A 17,843-nucleotide genomic window follows, 5' to 3' on the forward strand; every position below is an offset into this window, starting at 1 on the left:
GCGGGTACATGTACTTGTTGGCGTACCTGTTTTCAGTTCTTTTGGGTATACCAAGGAATAGAACTGTGGGGCCAGGGGGTAGTTTTAACTTTTTGAGGAACTCCTACATCCTTTTGAAACTCTTCCTTAAGGCTATAATATTATTAATACTATAAATAATATTAGATATAAGAAATATGTTAAATATTTTCAATCAGAGTATCTCAGCCTTAGCACCGCTGACATTTGGGGCAGAGAATTCTTTGTTGTGGAGGCTAACTCGTGCACTGTAGAATGTTTAGCAGCAGTTCTGGCCTCTACTCCGTCGAAGATGTCAGTAGCATTCCCCCAGTTGTGACAACTAATTATATCTCAAGACATTGCCAAATGTCCTCTGGGAGGAAAAACTGTCCCCCCTCCCTGCCGAAAATCACTTTTTTAAAAGACTCATTGTAAACTTGAAGCAAATATGGCACTAAAGCAGAATACTAAAATGAAGTAAGGGCCTCTAAGAAACGGATATTCCTTATAAGTTTGCATATAGGAAAAACTGTTTACTGTGTAATGATGTTAAAGAGTTTTCAGGTTTATGAATGTGTGGCAACCAGAAAAATCTTATCCTTAAATATTCATGGAAGGCTTCCCTGGTGGCGCAGTGGTTGAGAGTCCGCCTGCCGATGCAGGGGACATGGGTTCGTCCCCGGTCCGGGAAGATCCCACATGCCATGGAGCAGCTGGGCCTGTGAGCCATGGCCGCTGAGCCTGTGCGTCCGGAGCCTGTGCTCCGCAACGGGAGAGGCCACAACAGTGAGAGGCCCGCGTACCACAAAAAAAAAAAAAAAAAAAAAAAAAAAATTCATGGAACTTTCATATGTACCTTTAGTACCATAAACCCAGCTCATCCACAGAACTCCAAGAAATACAGCTTTTCACCTCAGTACACATTACATACCAAATCACATTTATAGCACATCCACATAATTTTTTTAAAATTTTGCCAATTATATATTTTATCCAAGTGTTTAAATTGTCCAAATGCCCATTGTAATACATTGTTTTGATACAAAAAGAAAAATGAAATGAAAACCAGTAAGCTATAAGTAAAGGGCATTAAACTGCAACTTTCATTCTCAAATGGGTACCTCTAACAGCATCCTTCCCAAAGTATTCAGATAACATCCAAGGTCTACTTCAGGGCAACTCCAGCCAACATAAAGTGAAGCATTTGTCAATTATGTTAATTATATATTACAATAACTTTTATAGTAATGATTCCACATACAGAGTCATGAAACACTTTTTTTCTTTGTATTTATTTATTTATGTTTTTTTTTTTTTTTTTTCTTTCCCGGTACGCGGGCCTCTCACTGCCGTGGCCTCTCCCATCGCAGAGCACAGGCTCCGGACGCACAGGCTCAGCGGCCATGGCTCACGGGCCCAGCAGCTCCGCGGCATGCGGGATCCTCCCAGACCGGGGCACGAACCCGTGACCCCTGCATCGGCAGGCAGACTCTCAACCACTGCGCCACCAGGGAAGCCCTATTTATGTATTTTTAAACATCTTTATTGGAGTATAATTGCTTTACAATGGTGTGTTAGTTTCTGTTTTATAACAAAGTGAATCAGTTATACATATACATATGTCCCCATACCTCTTCCCTCTTGCATCTCCCTCCCTCCCACCCTCCCTATCCCACCCCTCTAGGTGGTCACAAAGCACTGAGCTGATCTCCCTGTGCTATGTGGCTGCTTCCCACTAGCTATCAATTTTACGTTTGGTAGTGTATATATGTCCATGCCACTCTCTCACTTTGTCACAGCTTACCCTTCCCCCTCCTCATATCCTCAAGTCCATTCTCTAGTAGGGCTGCACCTTTATTCCCATCTTGCCCCTAGGTTCTTCATGATCATTTCTTTTTTTTTTTAGATTCCATATATATGTGTTAGCATATGGTATTTGTGTTTCTCTTTCCGACTTACTTCATTCTGTATGACAGTCTCTAGGTCCATCCACCTCACTACAAATAACTCAGTTTCATTCCTTTTTATGGCTGAGTAATATTCCATTGTATATATGTGCCACATCTTCTTTATCCATTCATCTGATGATGGACACTTAGGTTGCTTCCATGTCCTGGCTATTGTAAATAGAGCTGCAATGAACATTTTGGCACATGACTCTTTTTGAATTATGGTTTTCTCAGGGTATATGCCCAGTAGTGGGATTGCTGGGTCATATGGTAGTTCCATTTGTAGTTTTTTTTAAGGAACGTCCATACTGTTCTCCATAGTGGCTGTATCAATTTATATTCCAACCAACAGTGCAAGAAGGTTCCCTTTTCTCCACACCCTCTCCAGCATTTATTGTTTGTAGATATTTTGATGATGGCCATTCTGACTGGTGTGTGATGATATCTTATTGTAGTTTTGATTTGCATTTCTCTAATGATTAATGATGTTGAGCATTCTTTCATGTTTCTGTTGGCAATCTGTATATCTTCTTTGGAGAAATGTCTATTTAGGTCTTCTGCCCATTTTTGGATTAGGTTGTTTGTTTTTTTCATATTGAGCTGCATGAGCTGTTTATAAATTTTGGAGATTAATCCTTTGTCAGTTGATTCATTTGCAAATATTTTCTCCCATTCTGAGGGTTGTCTTTTCATCTTGTTTATGGTTTCCTTTGCTGTGCAAAAGCTTTGAAGTTTCATTAGGTCTCATTTGTTTATTTTTGTTTTTATTTCCATTTCTCTGGGAGGTGGGTCAAAAAGCATCTTGCTGTGATTTATGTCACAGAGTGTTCTGCCTATATTTTCCTCTAAGAGTTTGATGGTGTCTGGCCTTACATTTAGGTCTTTAATCCATTTTGAGTTTATTTTTGTGTATGGTGTTAGGGAGTGTTCTAATTTCATTCTTTTACATGTAGCTGTCCAGTTTTCCCAGCACCACTTATTGAAGAGGCTGTCTTTTCTCCAATGTTCTTGCCTCCTTTATCAAAGATAAGGTGACCATACATGTGTGGGTTTATTTCTGGGCTTTCTATCCTGTTCCATTGATCTATATTTCTGTTTCTGTGCTAGTACCATACTGTCCTGATAACTGTAGCTTTGTAGTATAGTCTGAAGTCAGGGAGCCTGATTCCTCCAGCTCCTTTTTTCTTTCTCAAGATTGCTTTGGCTATTCGGGGTCTTTTGTGTTTCCATACAAATTGTGAAATTTTTTGTTCTAGTTCTGTGAAAAATGCCATTGGTAGTTTGATAGGGATTGCATTGAATCTGTAGATTGCTTTGGGTAGTAGAGTCATTTTCACAATGTTGATTCTTCCAATCCAAGAACATGGCATATCTCTCCATCTATTTGTATCATCTTTAATTTCTTTCATCAGTGTCTTATGATTTTCTGCATACAGGTCTTTTGTCTCCTTAGGTAGGTTTATTCCTAGATATTTTATTTTTTTTGTTGCAATGGTAAATGGGAGTGTTTTCTTAATTTCACTTTCAGATTTTTCATCATTAGTGTATAGGAATGCAAGAGATTTCTGTGCATTAATTTTGTATCCTGCTACTTTACCAAATTCATTGATTAGCTCTCGTAGTTTGCTGGTAGCATCTTTAGGACAGAGTCATGAAACACTTTTTATATCTTCCAAGAATTTCCACACACTGCTTTGATTATTATAATCTTGAAGTGAACAGGGCAAACATCATTCTTCCCAGTTTACAATAAGAAAACTGGTACAAGATTTTGAATAACTTGCCTGCATACGTCTTCTTTCAGTAAGGGGCAGAGAGGCATGACGCTCATCAAACTCCAAGGCAGACTGTGCCTGCCTCCTATATTTGTTTTACCAGAACATATACAGAGGAGTTCTGGCACACATCACATAATTTTTAAGATGGCAACTATGGGCTTCCCTGGTGGCGCAGTGGTTAAGAGTCCGCCTGCTGATGCAGGGTACACGGGTTCGTGCCCCGATCTGGGAAGATCCCACATGCCGCAGAGCGGCTGGGCCCGTGAGCCATGGCCGCTGAGCCTGTGCTCCACAGCGGGAGAGGCCACAGCAGTGAGAGGCCCGTGTACTGTAAAAAAAAAAAAAAAAAAAAAAAGATGGCAACTAGAAGCAAGGTTTGAAAGACATTTTTTGACATTGTAATATTTATTATTTCAACTCTAAGCTCAGACAGAGCCCATAAGGAATTTCTTATTTGGTTCAGCCAAATAATGGAAAAACGAGTGCTAATTTTCATTACTGACATACAGTGAACCAAAGTGAATATTTTACATTTACTATTAAAGATCAAGGTGAGTTAGCTGTAGAATGAGAACTCTGAGTACAAAAATAACTTTGCCATCAAAAAGCCATCCAGATCAGGACTGTTACGGACGTGGACCAGCTTTAGGCACAGACAGCATTGGTGTAGAGGTCACAGCATTTAGCAAGGGCTATGGCACTGAAGTCTTTATCTTCCCAGGGACCAGGAAAAGAAGGAGGGTTGGTGCCATTCAGAGAGGTACTGAAATGAAAAGCCAGAGAGATACATAGTGGGTCAGATAAAAACAATGCAACAAGATGTATCAATAAGTTCTACCAAGCAGGTGAAAACAAAAACAGAAACTTATTAATGAATCCAATCACAATGACCAAATATTGGGCTGGCTGAAATGTTCATTCGTTTTTTTCCATAAGATGGCTCTAGTAGCACTTAGTTGTCTTTAACTTCATTTGAAACAATTGTATTAGATTGTATTGTGACAGCTGTCATATCAGCATGCAATTAAAAAAAGAACTTATCAAAATTGGTGAATTTTTGTGTAGCCATTTTAATATTGAAGGTGGAAGAAAAAAGCAACATTTCAGCATATTATGCTTTATTATTTCAAGAAAGGTAAATGCAAATGAAATGCAAAAAGAAAAACGATTTGTGCAGTGTATGGAGAAGATGCTATGACTGATCAAACGTGTCAAAAGTGGTTTGCGAAGTTCCATGCTGGAGATTTCTCGCTGGCCGATGCGCCACGGTTGGGTAGACCAGTTGAAGTTGATAGTGATGAAATCGAGATATTGAGAACAATCAATGTTATACCACGCGGTAGATAGCTGACATACTCAAAATATCCAAATCAAGCGTTGAAAATCATTTGCCCCAGCTTGGTTATGTTAATTGCTTTGATGTTTGGGTGCCACATAAGCAAAAAAAACCTTCTTTACCTTATTTCTGCATGCGATTCTCTAATTAAATGTAACGAAAACACTCTGTTTTTAAAACAAATTGTGACGGGTGATGAAAAGTGGATACTGTACAGTAACGTGGAATGGAAGAGATTGTGGGGCAAGCGAAATGAACCACCACCAACCACATCAAAGGCTGGTCTTCATCCAAAGAAGGTGATGTTGTGTATATGGTGGGATTGGAAGGGAATCCTCTATTATGAGCTCCTTCCGGAAAACCAAACAATTAATTAGACCAATTGAAAGCAGCACTCGAAGAAAAGCGTCCAGAATTAGTCAGCAGAAAATGCATAATCTTCCATTAGGGTACAGCAAGACCACATGTTTCTTTGATGACCAGGCAAAAACTGTTACACCTTGGCTGGGAAGTTCTGATTCATCCACTGTATTCACCAGACAACTGCACCTTTGGATTTCCATTCATTTCAATCTTTACAAAATTCTCTTAATGGAAAAAATTTCAATTCCCTGGAAGACTATAAAAGGCACCTGGGACCGTTCTTTGCTCAAAAAGATAAAAAGTTTTGGGAAGACGGAATTATGAAGCTGCCTGAAAAATGGCAGAAGGCAGTGGAACAAAACAGTGAATACGTTGTTCAAATAAAGTTCTTGGTGAAAATGGAAAATGTGTCTTTTATTTTTACTTCAAAACTGAAGGAGCTTTTTGGCCAACCAATAAATAGGACAGAATTAAGCGTATTTTCTAATTCATGCCCAAGATAGTACTAGCAAGAAATCCTATACAATGTGCCTGCTTCTCTGTCCAGTTCATAACCATAGTCTTTTGGGGAATTTCCTGTCCAAACATCACTGAAGCAACATTTATGCCTTGTAATGATTTAGAATTGAATTTATTCTAAATAGTGAGATGGTACTCCAAAGCCACTTTCCTCTTGAGAAAGGAAAACAGCTCAGGCTTGGTGTGTATGTATATATGTATGTGTGTTTCAGTTTTATGGAGGTATAATTGACAAATAAAATTGTAATATATAGAGAGTGTACAATGTGATGATTTGACATATGCACATACTGTGAAAGGATTCCCAACATGAAGTTAACACATCCATCACCTCACATATTTACCTTTTTTTTTTTTTTTTTTGGTGAGAACACTGAAGTTCTATTCTCTTAGCAAATCTCAATTATATAATACAGTATTATCAACTATAGCCACCATGTTATACATTAGACCCTCAAACCTATTGATCTTATATCTGAAAGTTTGTACTATTATACCAGCTTCTCCCTAGTCCCCTATGCCCCAGCCCTAGGCAACCACCATTCTATGAGTTCTTTTTTGTTGTTTTTTTTTTTTTTTGGATTCTGCATATAAGTGAGACCATGCAGTATTTGCCTTTGTCTGGCTTATTTCACTTAGTGTAATTGTTCATCCACATTGTTGCAAATAGCAGGATTTCCTTCTTTTGTAAGGATGACTAACATTCCATTGTATACATACACAACATTTTCTTTATCCATTCATCTGCTAGTGGACACATAGGTTGTTTGAATACCATGGCTACTGTTAATAATGCTGCAGTGAACATGGGAGTACAGATAGTGACTTTGTTTCCTTTGGATATATACCCAGAAGTAAGATTGCTGGATCATATGGTAGTAGTTCTACTTTTAATTTCTTCAGGAACCTGCAGAGTGACTGTACCATTTCCCATTTCCACTAAGAGTTTATAAAGGTTTTCTTTTCTGCACATCATTGCCAGCATTTGCTATAACTTGTCTTTTTTATGACAGCCAACCTAACAGGTGTAAGGTGATATCTCAATGAGGTTTTTATTTGTATTTCCTTGCTAGTTAGTGATACTGAGCACCTTTTCATGTACCTGTGGCCATTTGGTTGAGTTCTTTGGAAAAATGTCTATTCAAACCCTCTGCTCATTTTTAAATTGGATTACTTGGATTTTTTGCTATTGAGCTGTATAAGTTCTTTGTATATTTTGGATATTAATTCCTTACTGGATATATGGTTTACAAATATTTTCTTCCATTCTGTAGGTTGACTTTTCATTTTGTTGATGGTTTCTTTTGCTGTGCAGAAGCTTTTTAGTTTGATGAAGTCCCAATTGGTTTTTTTTTCGCTTTTTAAAATTTTTATTATTTTTTGGCTGTGTTCATTCTTCGTTGCTGTGCGCAGGCTTTCTCTAGCTGCAGCAAGCAGGGGCTACTCTTTGTTGTGGCACATGGGCTTCTCACCGCAGTGGCTTCTTCTGCCACAGAGCATGGGCTCTAGGTACGCGGGCTTCAGTAGTTGCAACGTGTGGGCTCAGTAGTTGTGGCTCGAGGGCTCTAGAGTGCAGGCTCAGTAGTTGTGGCTCACAGGCTTAGTTGCTCCACAGCATGTGGGATTTTCCTGGACCAGGGATCGAACCCATGTCCCCTGCATTGGCAGGAGGATTCTTAACCACTGTGCCACCAGAGAAGTCCCCCAATTGTTTATTTTTGGTTTTGTTGCCTTTGCTTTTGGTTTCAAGTCCAAAAAGTCATTGCCAAGACCAATGTCAAGGAGCTTACTCCCTACATTTTCTTCAAGGATTTTCAAGGTTTCAGGTCTTATGCTAAAGTCTTTAATCTGTTTTGAGTTGATTTTTGTTTATGGTGTAAGACAGGAGTCCAGTTTCATTCTCCTACAGGTGGATATACAGTTTTGCTAATGCCATTTATTGAAAAGACTACCCTTTCCCCCACTGTATATTCTTGGCTCCTTTGTTGAAAACATGGGTTTATTTCTGGGCTCTCTATGCTGTTTGATTGATCTGTGTGCTTATTTTGAAGTCAGTACCATACTGTTTTGATTACTACAGCTTTGTAATATAGTTTAAAATCAAGAAGTGTGATGCCTTTAGCTTTGTTCTTCTTTCTCAAGATTGCTTTGGCTATTCGGGATCTTTTGTGGTTCCATATGAATTTTAGAATTGTTTTTTCTATTTCTATGAAAAATGCCATTGGAATTTTAATAGGGATTGCATTGAATCTGTAGATCACCTTAGGTAGTATGAACAGTTTAATAATATTCATTCTTCTAATCCATAAACATGGAGTATATTTCCATTTATTTATCCCTTCCATTTTTCATCAGTATTTTTATAGTTTTCAGTGTACAGATCTTTCCTCTCCTTGATTACATTTATTCCTATGTATTTTATTCTTTTTGATGCTAGTGTAAATGGGATTGTTTCATTAATTTCTCTTTCCAATAGTTCATTGTTATTGTATAGAAACACAAATGATTTTTGTATGTTTATTTTGTATCCTGCAACTTACTGAATTTGTTTATCAGTGTTAACAGTTTCTTGGTGGAGTCTTTAGGATTTTCTATGTATAAGATTATGTCATCTGCAGACAGAGACAGTTTTACTTCTTTTCTGATTTGGGTGCCTTTTATTTCTTTTTCTTGACTAATTGCTCTGGCTATGATTTCCGATACTATGTTGATTAAAAGTGGTGAGTGTGGTAATTCTTGTCTTATTCCTGATCTTAGAGGAAAAGTGTTCAGCTTTTCACGATTCAGTATGATGTTAGCTGTGGGCTTGTCATATATGGCCTTTATTATGTTGAGATACATTCCTTCTACATCCAATTTGTTGAGAGTTTTATCATGTAAGGATGTTGAATTTTGTCAAATGCTTTTTCTGCATCTATTGAAATGATTATATGGTTTTTATCTTTCATTTTGTTACAGTGGTATATCACATTTATTGATTTGTGTATGTTGAGCCATCCTTGCATCCCAGGAATAAATCTCACTTGATCATGGTGTATGACCTTTTAAATGTACTGTTGAATTTGGTTTGCTAATTTTTGTTGAGGATTTTTGCATCTGTGTTCATCAGCAATACTGGCCTGTAAGTTTTTCTTATAGTGTCCCTGTCTGGCTTTGGCAACAGGTAATTCTGGCCTCATAAAATGAATTTGGAAGTGTTCACTCCTTTTATGTTTTTTTGAAAAGTTTGAGAAGATTGGTATTAATTATTCTTTAACTGTTTGGAAGAATTCACTAGTGAACCTGTCTAGTCCTGGGCTTTTTTTGTTGGGAGGTTTTTGATTACTGATTCAATCTCCTTACTAGTAATCATTCTGTTCAGATTTTCTATTTTTTCATGATTCAGTCTCAGTCAGTTGTATATTTCTAGGAATTTATCCATTTCTTCTATGTTATCTAATTTGTTGGGATATAATTTTCCATGGTAGTTTCTCAAAATCCTTAGTATTTCTGTGTTATTAATTGTAATACCTCCTTTTTCATTTCTGACTTTGAGTCTTCTCTTTTTCTTAGCTTAGCTAAACATGTGTCTATTTTGTCTGTCTTTTAAGACAAATGGCTCTTAGTTTCATTGCACTTTTCTGTTGTCTGTTTTTGTCTCTATTTCACTAGTTTCTGCTCTGACCTTTGTTATTTCCCTTCTTCTATAACTTTGGACTTTGTTTTTCTTTTTCTTGAGGTGTTAAATTAGGTTGTTTGAGATCTTTTTTTCTTAACATAGGTGTTTATCACTATAAACTCCCCTCTTTGAACTGCTTTTGCTGCATCTCATAAGTTTTGGTACATTGTGTTTCCATTTTCATTTGTCTCAAGATATTTCTTCAAGTTTTTTCCCCCAGTTTTATTGAGATATTATTGACATATAACATTGTATAAGGTGTGCAATATAATGATTTGATATAGGTATATATTGTGAGATGATTACCACAATAAGTTTAGTTAACATCCATCAACTCACACAGTTACAGATTTTTCCTTGTGCTGAGTAAAGATATTTTATTTCTCTTTTGATTTCATTTTTGACCCATTGTTCAGGAGCATGTTGTTTAATGTCCACGTATATGTGAATTTACCAGGTTTTTTCTTGTTACTCATTTCTACAAAATGTTTCTCATTTTGTAGCCTAACATATAATCTATCAGATAATTTCCAAGTGTACTTGAGAAGAATGTGTACTCTGCTGTTGTTGGATGGACTGTTCTGTAAATGTTGTCAGGTTCATCTGGTCTAACATGTAGTTTAAGTCCAATGTTTCCTTGTTGATTTTCTGCCTGGATGATCTATCTGTTGTTGAAAGTGGAATGCTGAAGTCCTCTACTATTATTGTCTCTTCAGATCTGTTAATACTTGCTTTATATATTTAGGTGCTCCATGTTGGGTGCATAAAAATTTACAGTTGTTACATCCTCTTGATGAATTGACCCCTTTATCACTATATAATGACCTTCTTTGTTTCTCATTACTGTTTTGGCTTAAAGTCTATTTTGTCTGATATAAGTATAGCTACCTTTGCTTGTCTGAAAAACTCTCTCTCCTTCAATTCTGAAGGACAACTTTGCCAGGTAAAGCATTACCAAGCATTGGTTGGTAGTTTTTTTCTTTTTAATATATCATCCCACTTTTTTTCTGGACTGTAAGGTTTCTGCAGAAAAATCTGCTGATAGTCTTATGGGAGCTCTCTTGTACATAACAAGTTGCTTTTCTCTTGCTGCCTTTATCTATACTTTCTTTGTCTTAGTTTTGACAGTTCAATTATAATGTGTCTCAGTGTGGGTCTCTTTAGTGTCCCAAAGAGAAGAATTGCAGCCAGCACCTAGATGCAGGCTGATTAGAAGTTGGACCCTCAGGCACCAGCTGGAAAGTATGCAGTCAAGTCCCTTCCAGGGAAAGAGTGGGAGATGGACATTTTTGACTGCTTCCTGTACACTGAGCCTTGTGGGGCAGGCAGGGGGTGGTGGGGAGGTAGGCACAGTACAGTCTTAAAAATTGGGGCACTAGATGTTCAGTCTAAACCCTTCACTGCTTAGGGATAAGCTTAGAGTTGGGAGTTCCCTTCCATTATATGGTGCTGTGCCAGGGGTGGGTTTTATGATGAGACTGTTTCTCAGCCTTTCCTACCCAATTCAATGTGGGTATTTTCTCAGTTGTAGGAGTCATTCAGCTAGTTTCTGGATTTTTCTTAGAGGGAATTACTCCATGTGTAGCTGTACATTTGGTGCATCCATAGGAAGAGGGAAATTTAAGCCTCCTTTGTTGTTATCTTGGTCTGGAGTCACTCCAAATATATTTAGCATGAATGAATTGGACAAAAACATTATCTCTTTCAGATTTTAGACACTAATGATGCTTAGTATGTGACTTTAGGCAAAAAGTCAGTTTCTGTTTTGAAGGCAGAAATGACCAGGAAAGAGTATTCTACTAATTTTTTCATGAAGTTCAGTGATGTAAAGACAACTCATCATTAAACACAAATTAGCAATTTTCACTTCATTCATTTCCTTTGACTATGCTTACAATGACATCCACTGAACTTCCCCAAGAACATAGGAGTCATAACTATGCCAGACCAGTGATCTATCCAGTTTATAATTCATTTTTAATAGTACAGCAAAAGGATTATTTTTTCAGAGGATGTTGGTTGCTTTCTCTGGTGAAAACCTCCAAACATGGGAGGGTAATGTCTGTTAACTTGCCATAGTAACCTGTTAAGGAGCTAGTACCCAAACATCTACCTATATACTGAACAGATCATTTACTTAATGACAACTTCCAAATCTATCTCCAGTTCTTTTTTCTCTCCTGAACTTCAGACCCAAGTTGGTTTGTGAGTTGCTTAACATGATGGTCCCACAGGTACCTCCAAGTCAACATATCCACCTGAATTAAGCCATAATCTCTCCCCTTTACTCCCATTCCTGGAACTAGTCCTCTTCCTGTCAGTGAATGAATGGCATCCCTCAGACCCACTTGCCCAAGCTGGAAAGGGTACAGTCATCCTTATCCTGCCCTTCACTTCAATAACCAATCCTATTGATTCTCCTTGTTCTAGTGCATCTTCATCCTCACAACTACTTAGTATTAGCTCTCATCATCTCTTACTTGGGAGTATTACAGCAATGTGTTTATTGATCTCCCTGACATCCAAATGGCTACCAGCATGATCTTTTGAAAAAACATACCAGTGTTAAGAATTCTGTAAGTCAAAGTCTAAATTCCTTATCATTTCATACAAGGCCTTATAAGATCTTTCAGCCTCATCTCTCAGAACTCTCTTCATTCACCCATATATCACTACTAATACATACATCTTTTGCTTCTGAAGAACCAAACATTCTAGTTCCTCAAATCTTTCATTTTGTGTGTCCTGTAACTAGTTCTTTCAGCTTAATGACATACTCTCTTTTTTTTCAACTGACTTCTTTCAGTATTTTTTATCTTTGATTTTCTATAATTTCAAAATATGCTTAAGTATAGTTTTCTTGGTATTTATGCTGCTTGGTGTTTTCTGAGCTTCCTGGATCTGTGGTTTGGTGTCTGACATTAATTTGGAGAAATTCTCAGTCATAATTGTTTCAAATATATCTTCTGTTCTTCTCTTGGTATTCACACTATGTGTATGTTACACCTTTTGTATTTGTCCCACAATCCTTGGATGCTCCATTCTGTTGGGGTTTTTTTTCAGTCTTTGTTCTCTTTTCTTTTCAGTTTTGAAGACTTCTATTGATATATCTTCAAGCTAGGAGTTCTTTCCTCAGATGTGTTTAGTCTACTAGTAAGCCATCAAAGACATTCTTCATTTCTGTTACAGTGTTTTTTGATCTGTAGCATTTCTTTTTTGTTCTTTCTTGGGATTCCTATATCTCTGTACTTACATTGCCCATCTGTTCTTGCTTGCTGTCTACTTTATCCATTAGAGCCCTTAGCACATAAATCATAGTTGTTTGAAATTCCCACTCTGATAAATTGAAATCTCTGCCATGTCTGGTTTTGATGCTTGCTCTATCTCCTCAAATTGTGTTTTTTGCCTTTTAGCAGACCTTGTACTTTCTTCTTGATAACTGGACATGATGTACCCAAAAAAGGAACTGCTGTAAGTAGGCCTTAGTAATGTGGTGGTGAGGTGTGGGGGAGGGGAAGCATTCTGTAGTCCTATGATTAGGTCTCAGGCTTTTAGCGAGCCTGTGCCTCTGCACTGTGAACTTCACAAGGGTTTCTCAGTTTTTTCTCCCCCTTTAAGTGGGATAGGATGACTAGAGTGGGCTTTAGTTGGGTATTTCCCTTCTTCCAGGTCAGGTAGGCTCTGATAATACCCCAGCTGGTTAGGCTCTGGTTAACTAGTTTCTCCTGAGGGCAGGCCTTGTTTAAAAAAACAGAGTGCTCCAGTGTATTTCAAAATGGCTCCTTTTCCCCTCCCCCTGCCAGAAGAATGAGGGGGTTTTTGTCTGATATTTACTGTGAGAACTTGGTCTAGCTCCCAGAGGTAAAGCTCCCCAAAGTGTAGGGTTGCCCCCTATAACTGGGTCCCCCCAGAGTTTTTAACATCCAGACCTGTCCTCACTGAGGCTCTAGCAATTCGTTTCAGGTTTTCCTGTCCCAGCACAGGATTCTGTGGCAGTTTCCGCTCATGAGTCTGCTCCAGTAAGCCATGTGTTTGCCTGTCTGTCTCTCCAATCTTCAGGTCAGCAGTTTGCCCTGTGTCTCTTACAGATCCAAGAAGAGTTATTGATTTTTCAGACTGTTCAGTTTTTTTCTTGTTGTTAGGATGTAGTGGTGACTTCAGAGCTCCTTACATGCTGAACCAGAAAACTATTCTAATAATATCCCAGAAATTGGTAAACAAGTTCATTTTTACACTATCCGAATGCATCATGATTTTATCAATTCAACTTTATCCTCTTTCAGTCTTCACTTCTGTCTGAAGAAGGCTATAAGTTTTTAGCCACTTAGGACCATTGCCAAGTCTTCACCTACAACTTATCTATAATCACAATAAATACATCACTTCTGATCAGGGAAACCACCCTCCCTTACTTCCCCTCACCCTCCACTTCTCAGTGCCCCATCAATACAGGTAAAATCTGTCACTTGTCCATGCTAGAGTTAATAGTGAGTATGCATCTAATAAGAGAAAAAAACGGAGATCTAGACCACCACAAATACCTGCCTCCCTTCTTATACGCTCTATTCAGCATCCATGTGATTACCCTCAAGACCTTACTTCTCCCCACTCCCAGAAGATTCCTGAGTGGAGGAGAGCATAAAGGAGGAGGGGGCAGGGATCCCAGTGCTCACTCACCTCCGAAAGAGCTCTCTGCAGCACACATAGGTCTCATAGGTTCGATTGGTGAAACTTGTGTTTAGGAAGGAGACACAGTCAGTTTCAGCTCCCCTGGGGACATAGAGGATTCCTGAGTAAAGGAGACAGAGATGCTAAGGGGAAGCTTTTACACATGTTCCTTAAGGCTCTTAATTCTTTGGGTATAAATTGAGAACACTGTAGATTTGGTGCCTTTTCTATGCATATGTGAGATGGAGAGTTAAAACAATTTTCTGAGACTAAGCTGAGACACTTACCTGCCACACAGGCGCTGATAAGGGATACACAGGCCCCTGTGAAGAGGGCACTGACCACAACCTTGGACAAGTCACTCTTCCGGTGGGGTACCATTGATGCTGCGGACAACACAACAAAATAATTCAATCTCTTTCCCACAAGGCAATTAGGCATACCCCATGAAACCCCATTAGAAGAATACTGAGGATCAAAATGCAGCAGATGAATAGCATTCTTACCACCAACCACCAGAGGCTGGACAGTGGTACCCTAAGAAGTGTGTATATTCATTAGTCCTAAGGGGTCACTAACTTAGACATTCCCCAGGTCAAGGATTGTGTCTGACCCTAACTATTTAGTGGTTCTGTGAACATTCCCAAGATATATCTGAATTAAGCAAAGCCCTGGGTTGCTCCAGACAGGTGCAAATGCCTTGGGTGTTCACTAGTTGAAATCTGCATTCTTAACCTGGACAGAATTAGATGGACTATTTTGAGCCAGAGAAATAAGGAGGTTAACACTCACCTAAGCCTTAGTCACATGATGCATATCCCACTACTGGATGACAAGCTCACAATCAGATTGTAATCGGGTATCAGAATTAGAATACAGGGACTTCCCTGGGGGTGCAGTGGTTAAGAATCTGCCTGCCAATGCAGGGGACACAGGTTCGAGCCCTGGTCCGGGAAGATCCCACATGCCGCGGAGCAACTAAGCCTGTGCACCACAACTACTGAACCTGCGCTCTAGAGCCCGTGAGCCACAACTACTGAAGCCTGCGCACCTAGAGCCCATGCTCAGCAACAAAGAGAAGCCACCAAAAGGAGAAGCCCGCGCACCACAACGAAGAGTAGCCCCCACTCACTGCAACTAGAGAAAGCCCGTGCATGGCAATGAAGACCCAACACAGCCAAAAATAAATAAATAAATATTTTTAAAAAAAGAATTAGAATACAGATAAGTGTTTAACAGAAGGGAAAAAGATAAACTGAAAGGAAATTGTTTTACCTTTAAATTGTTCGATCAGCTACCAAGTAAATCAACTTAATGATTCTAGCCCAGAATATGAGTGCCACAAAAAATGGACACACTGAGCTGTATTTTTCTTACACTTTATTTCTCACTTGGATCTTTCAAACTCTTGGAATCCCCTGCCTTCAAGGACAATCCCACTTTCCTCATATTATTTCCTCCAGCCATCACCATTCAGCAAGATTTTCAGCAACCTAATTGTATCTATGTATGCTTCACATACTCACTCCTCCCACACCTGGTGACTTGTAGCTTTTAATCCAACACTTCACACCACTTGCTCTAATTATCTATCTGCCTTATGTGTCTGCTGCTTTTATTTGTCCTTTGATTCCTTGTGCAATGCCTAATTCTGTGAAGTCAACTGGTGAGCAGCATAATTTCAGAAAGTACCTTCACTACTGAATAAAAAACAAAATACCTTTACTTACATATGCACTATGTCCATTTAATGGCAAAATAAAAATAATATCATTATAGTCTTCCTCATAGGGAAAATAAAAATAAACTTGGTCTTTTGGGCCTCCATTTGAAAGGGAAAAAAATGACAGAAGTTGAGATTGCAAACCCAGCCTGGGCTTCATGCATAGCCAGGTAGCATGATTACCTTAACTCCAAATTAACTTCCACCTGAGAGGCCCATTTCACATCAGCTTCTCTATCTGATCTCAACTCATACTGAAGCACCAGGACTGTCCACTACAGATGCTGGGAACTGGCTGGCATATTGGGTAGCTGGGAAAATGAATTAACTCACTCAAGCCTCCCAGTGTGATTCCTATGGAACTAAGATTGGCAAATCCACAGAGTGAAAATGTTGTAATGATTTCGGCTCTCACCTAGGGAAAACAAAAATAAATAAGTAAATTCAGTCCTATGTGCACAGTCGTATAATCATGATAGACGTTCCAGAGTACTTAGAACCCCCAATCTTGTGTGTGCTACTCTAAGGAATATGGAAAGGATGCTCAGAAAATAATCGTTTCATGAGTTATTATAGGGATAATGATATGGAACCACCATGGCCTTTTTACCCAATGCTCTTCTTGTTGAAGCCTATGAATTAGGAGAAGGTCTAGGAATGAGGATGATTGAGAGAAAAGAGATAGAGGGAGAGAAAAAAGGAGCTCAGTTTATAGCAATTTAAACTTATAAATGAAGAAGGAGACCTTAGACTATCAGAAATAGTATCCTCCTTGGACTGCCCCAACTGTAAAGGCTCAGTAATTACATTCTAGAGAGAAGCTGGGTCAGAGTGTAGGGGACTAGCACACAGACCTCAGGGCAGCTCAGGCACCGAAGCTAAGCGTACTGTTACTCTTGCTTTGTGGTCAGGCCTGGGACCCTGGAAAGGGATCTGTGGGTGTTAAACTTTAGTGTAACACTTTTTGTGTGCCTGAACTGTTTATGCTTTTCTAGATTGTCACTTACAGAAATCCACTGTTTCTCGCCTCCAATCCACTCTTCCACTCCAGAGAGACGTTTGTTTTTGTACTGAGACAGTTGCTGATAGGCCACAAACTCATTTGTGAAGAACTTGATCCCCACCATCTCAGCCACCATCGGACAGTCTGCCCACTCGACACCCATCATGAAAACCACGGGCCTTAGGATATAGGAGCAGATGACCTGGGTGAGAGAAAGAGACAGTCAGGAGACAAAGACTTCTCTGGAGCCTTGACTCAGTATCCTCCACCCTTCTCCTCTCCAAGCTCCCTCAGTGCACTGTGGGTCAGGAGGACATGCACAATTCAAGGACTACTTAAACACACCCTAGAGGGACAGCCCAATAAATGGAATCCTTTACCTGAAAAGTGAGTCCCTGTATGTCTACAAGTTCCCCTAGCCAGGAGAGGGCAGCATTGATGAAGGCCAACACGGCCAAAAAAGCAATCAGGTTGGCTGCTACGTTAGCAGCAAGGCCTATGGCATCTGTGGCTCCATTGCTGGCAGCTTCCAGAACATTCTTCTCCTTCCTGTGGTTATTGGGCATAGGGGAAGAATACTATGTCTAGAGTAATCTCGGCTCCTCAGAGAAGAGCTGTCCCAGTGTCCTAGCAGTGCAGGAGTGCAACAGGAGAGTGCAAGAACAGCTTGAGAGGTGATGGGGGTTCCTAGTGACCCTTTTTGTGGAAATTACACTGAAGCAGTATCAGATTTAATCACCATGAAATGGTACTGACACAAAGGACAGAGGATAATGGCATGCAGAAGAGAGAGGCAGGTGGGAGGGTTAAACAAAAGAAAAAAATCAACATGATTAGCTAAAGGCA

General features: G+C 39.2%; 1 protein-coding gene across 1 annotated transcript in view; it reads right to left on the reverse strand.

Moving 5' to 3' along the window:
- Positions 1 to 4,360: 4,360 nt before the first annotated feature.
- The window catches only part of SLC28A2 (solute carrier family 28 member 2), a 42,093-nt gene continuing 28,610 nt past the window's right edge, over positions 4,361 to 17,843 (reverse strand). Inside the window, exons 13-18 of the mRNA XM_081227903.1 lie at positions 17,378 to 17,546; positions 17,002 to 17,199; positions 16,328 to 16,409; positions 14,559 to 14,657; positions 14,281 to 14,392; positions 4,361 to 4,490 (exon numbers count right to left, since the gene is read on the reverse strand). Of these exons, the coding sequence (XP_081084029.1) occupies positions 4,373 to 4,490; positions 14,281 to 14,392; positions 14,559 to 14,657; positions 16,328 to 16,409; positions 17,002 to 17,199; positions 17,378 to 17,546 (778 nt within the window). The 3' untranslated portion in view covers positions 4,361 to 4,372. The remainder of the gene's footprint in view (positions 4,491 to 14,280; positions 14,393 to 14,558; positions 14,658 to 16,327; positions 16,410 to 17,001; positions 17,200 to 17,377; positions 17,547 to 17,843) is intronic.

Source organism: Mesoplodon bidens (genome assembly GCF_964165515.1).
Source record: "Mesoplodon bidens genome assembly, chromosome: 3".
Lineage (NCBI taxonomy): Eukaryota > Metazoa > Chordata > Mammalia > Artiodactyla > Ziphiidae > Mesoplodon > Mesoplodon bidens.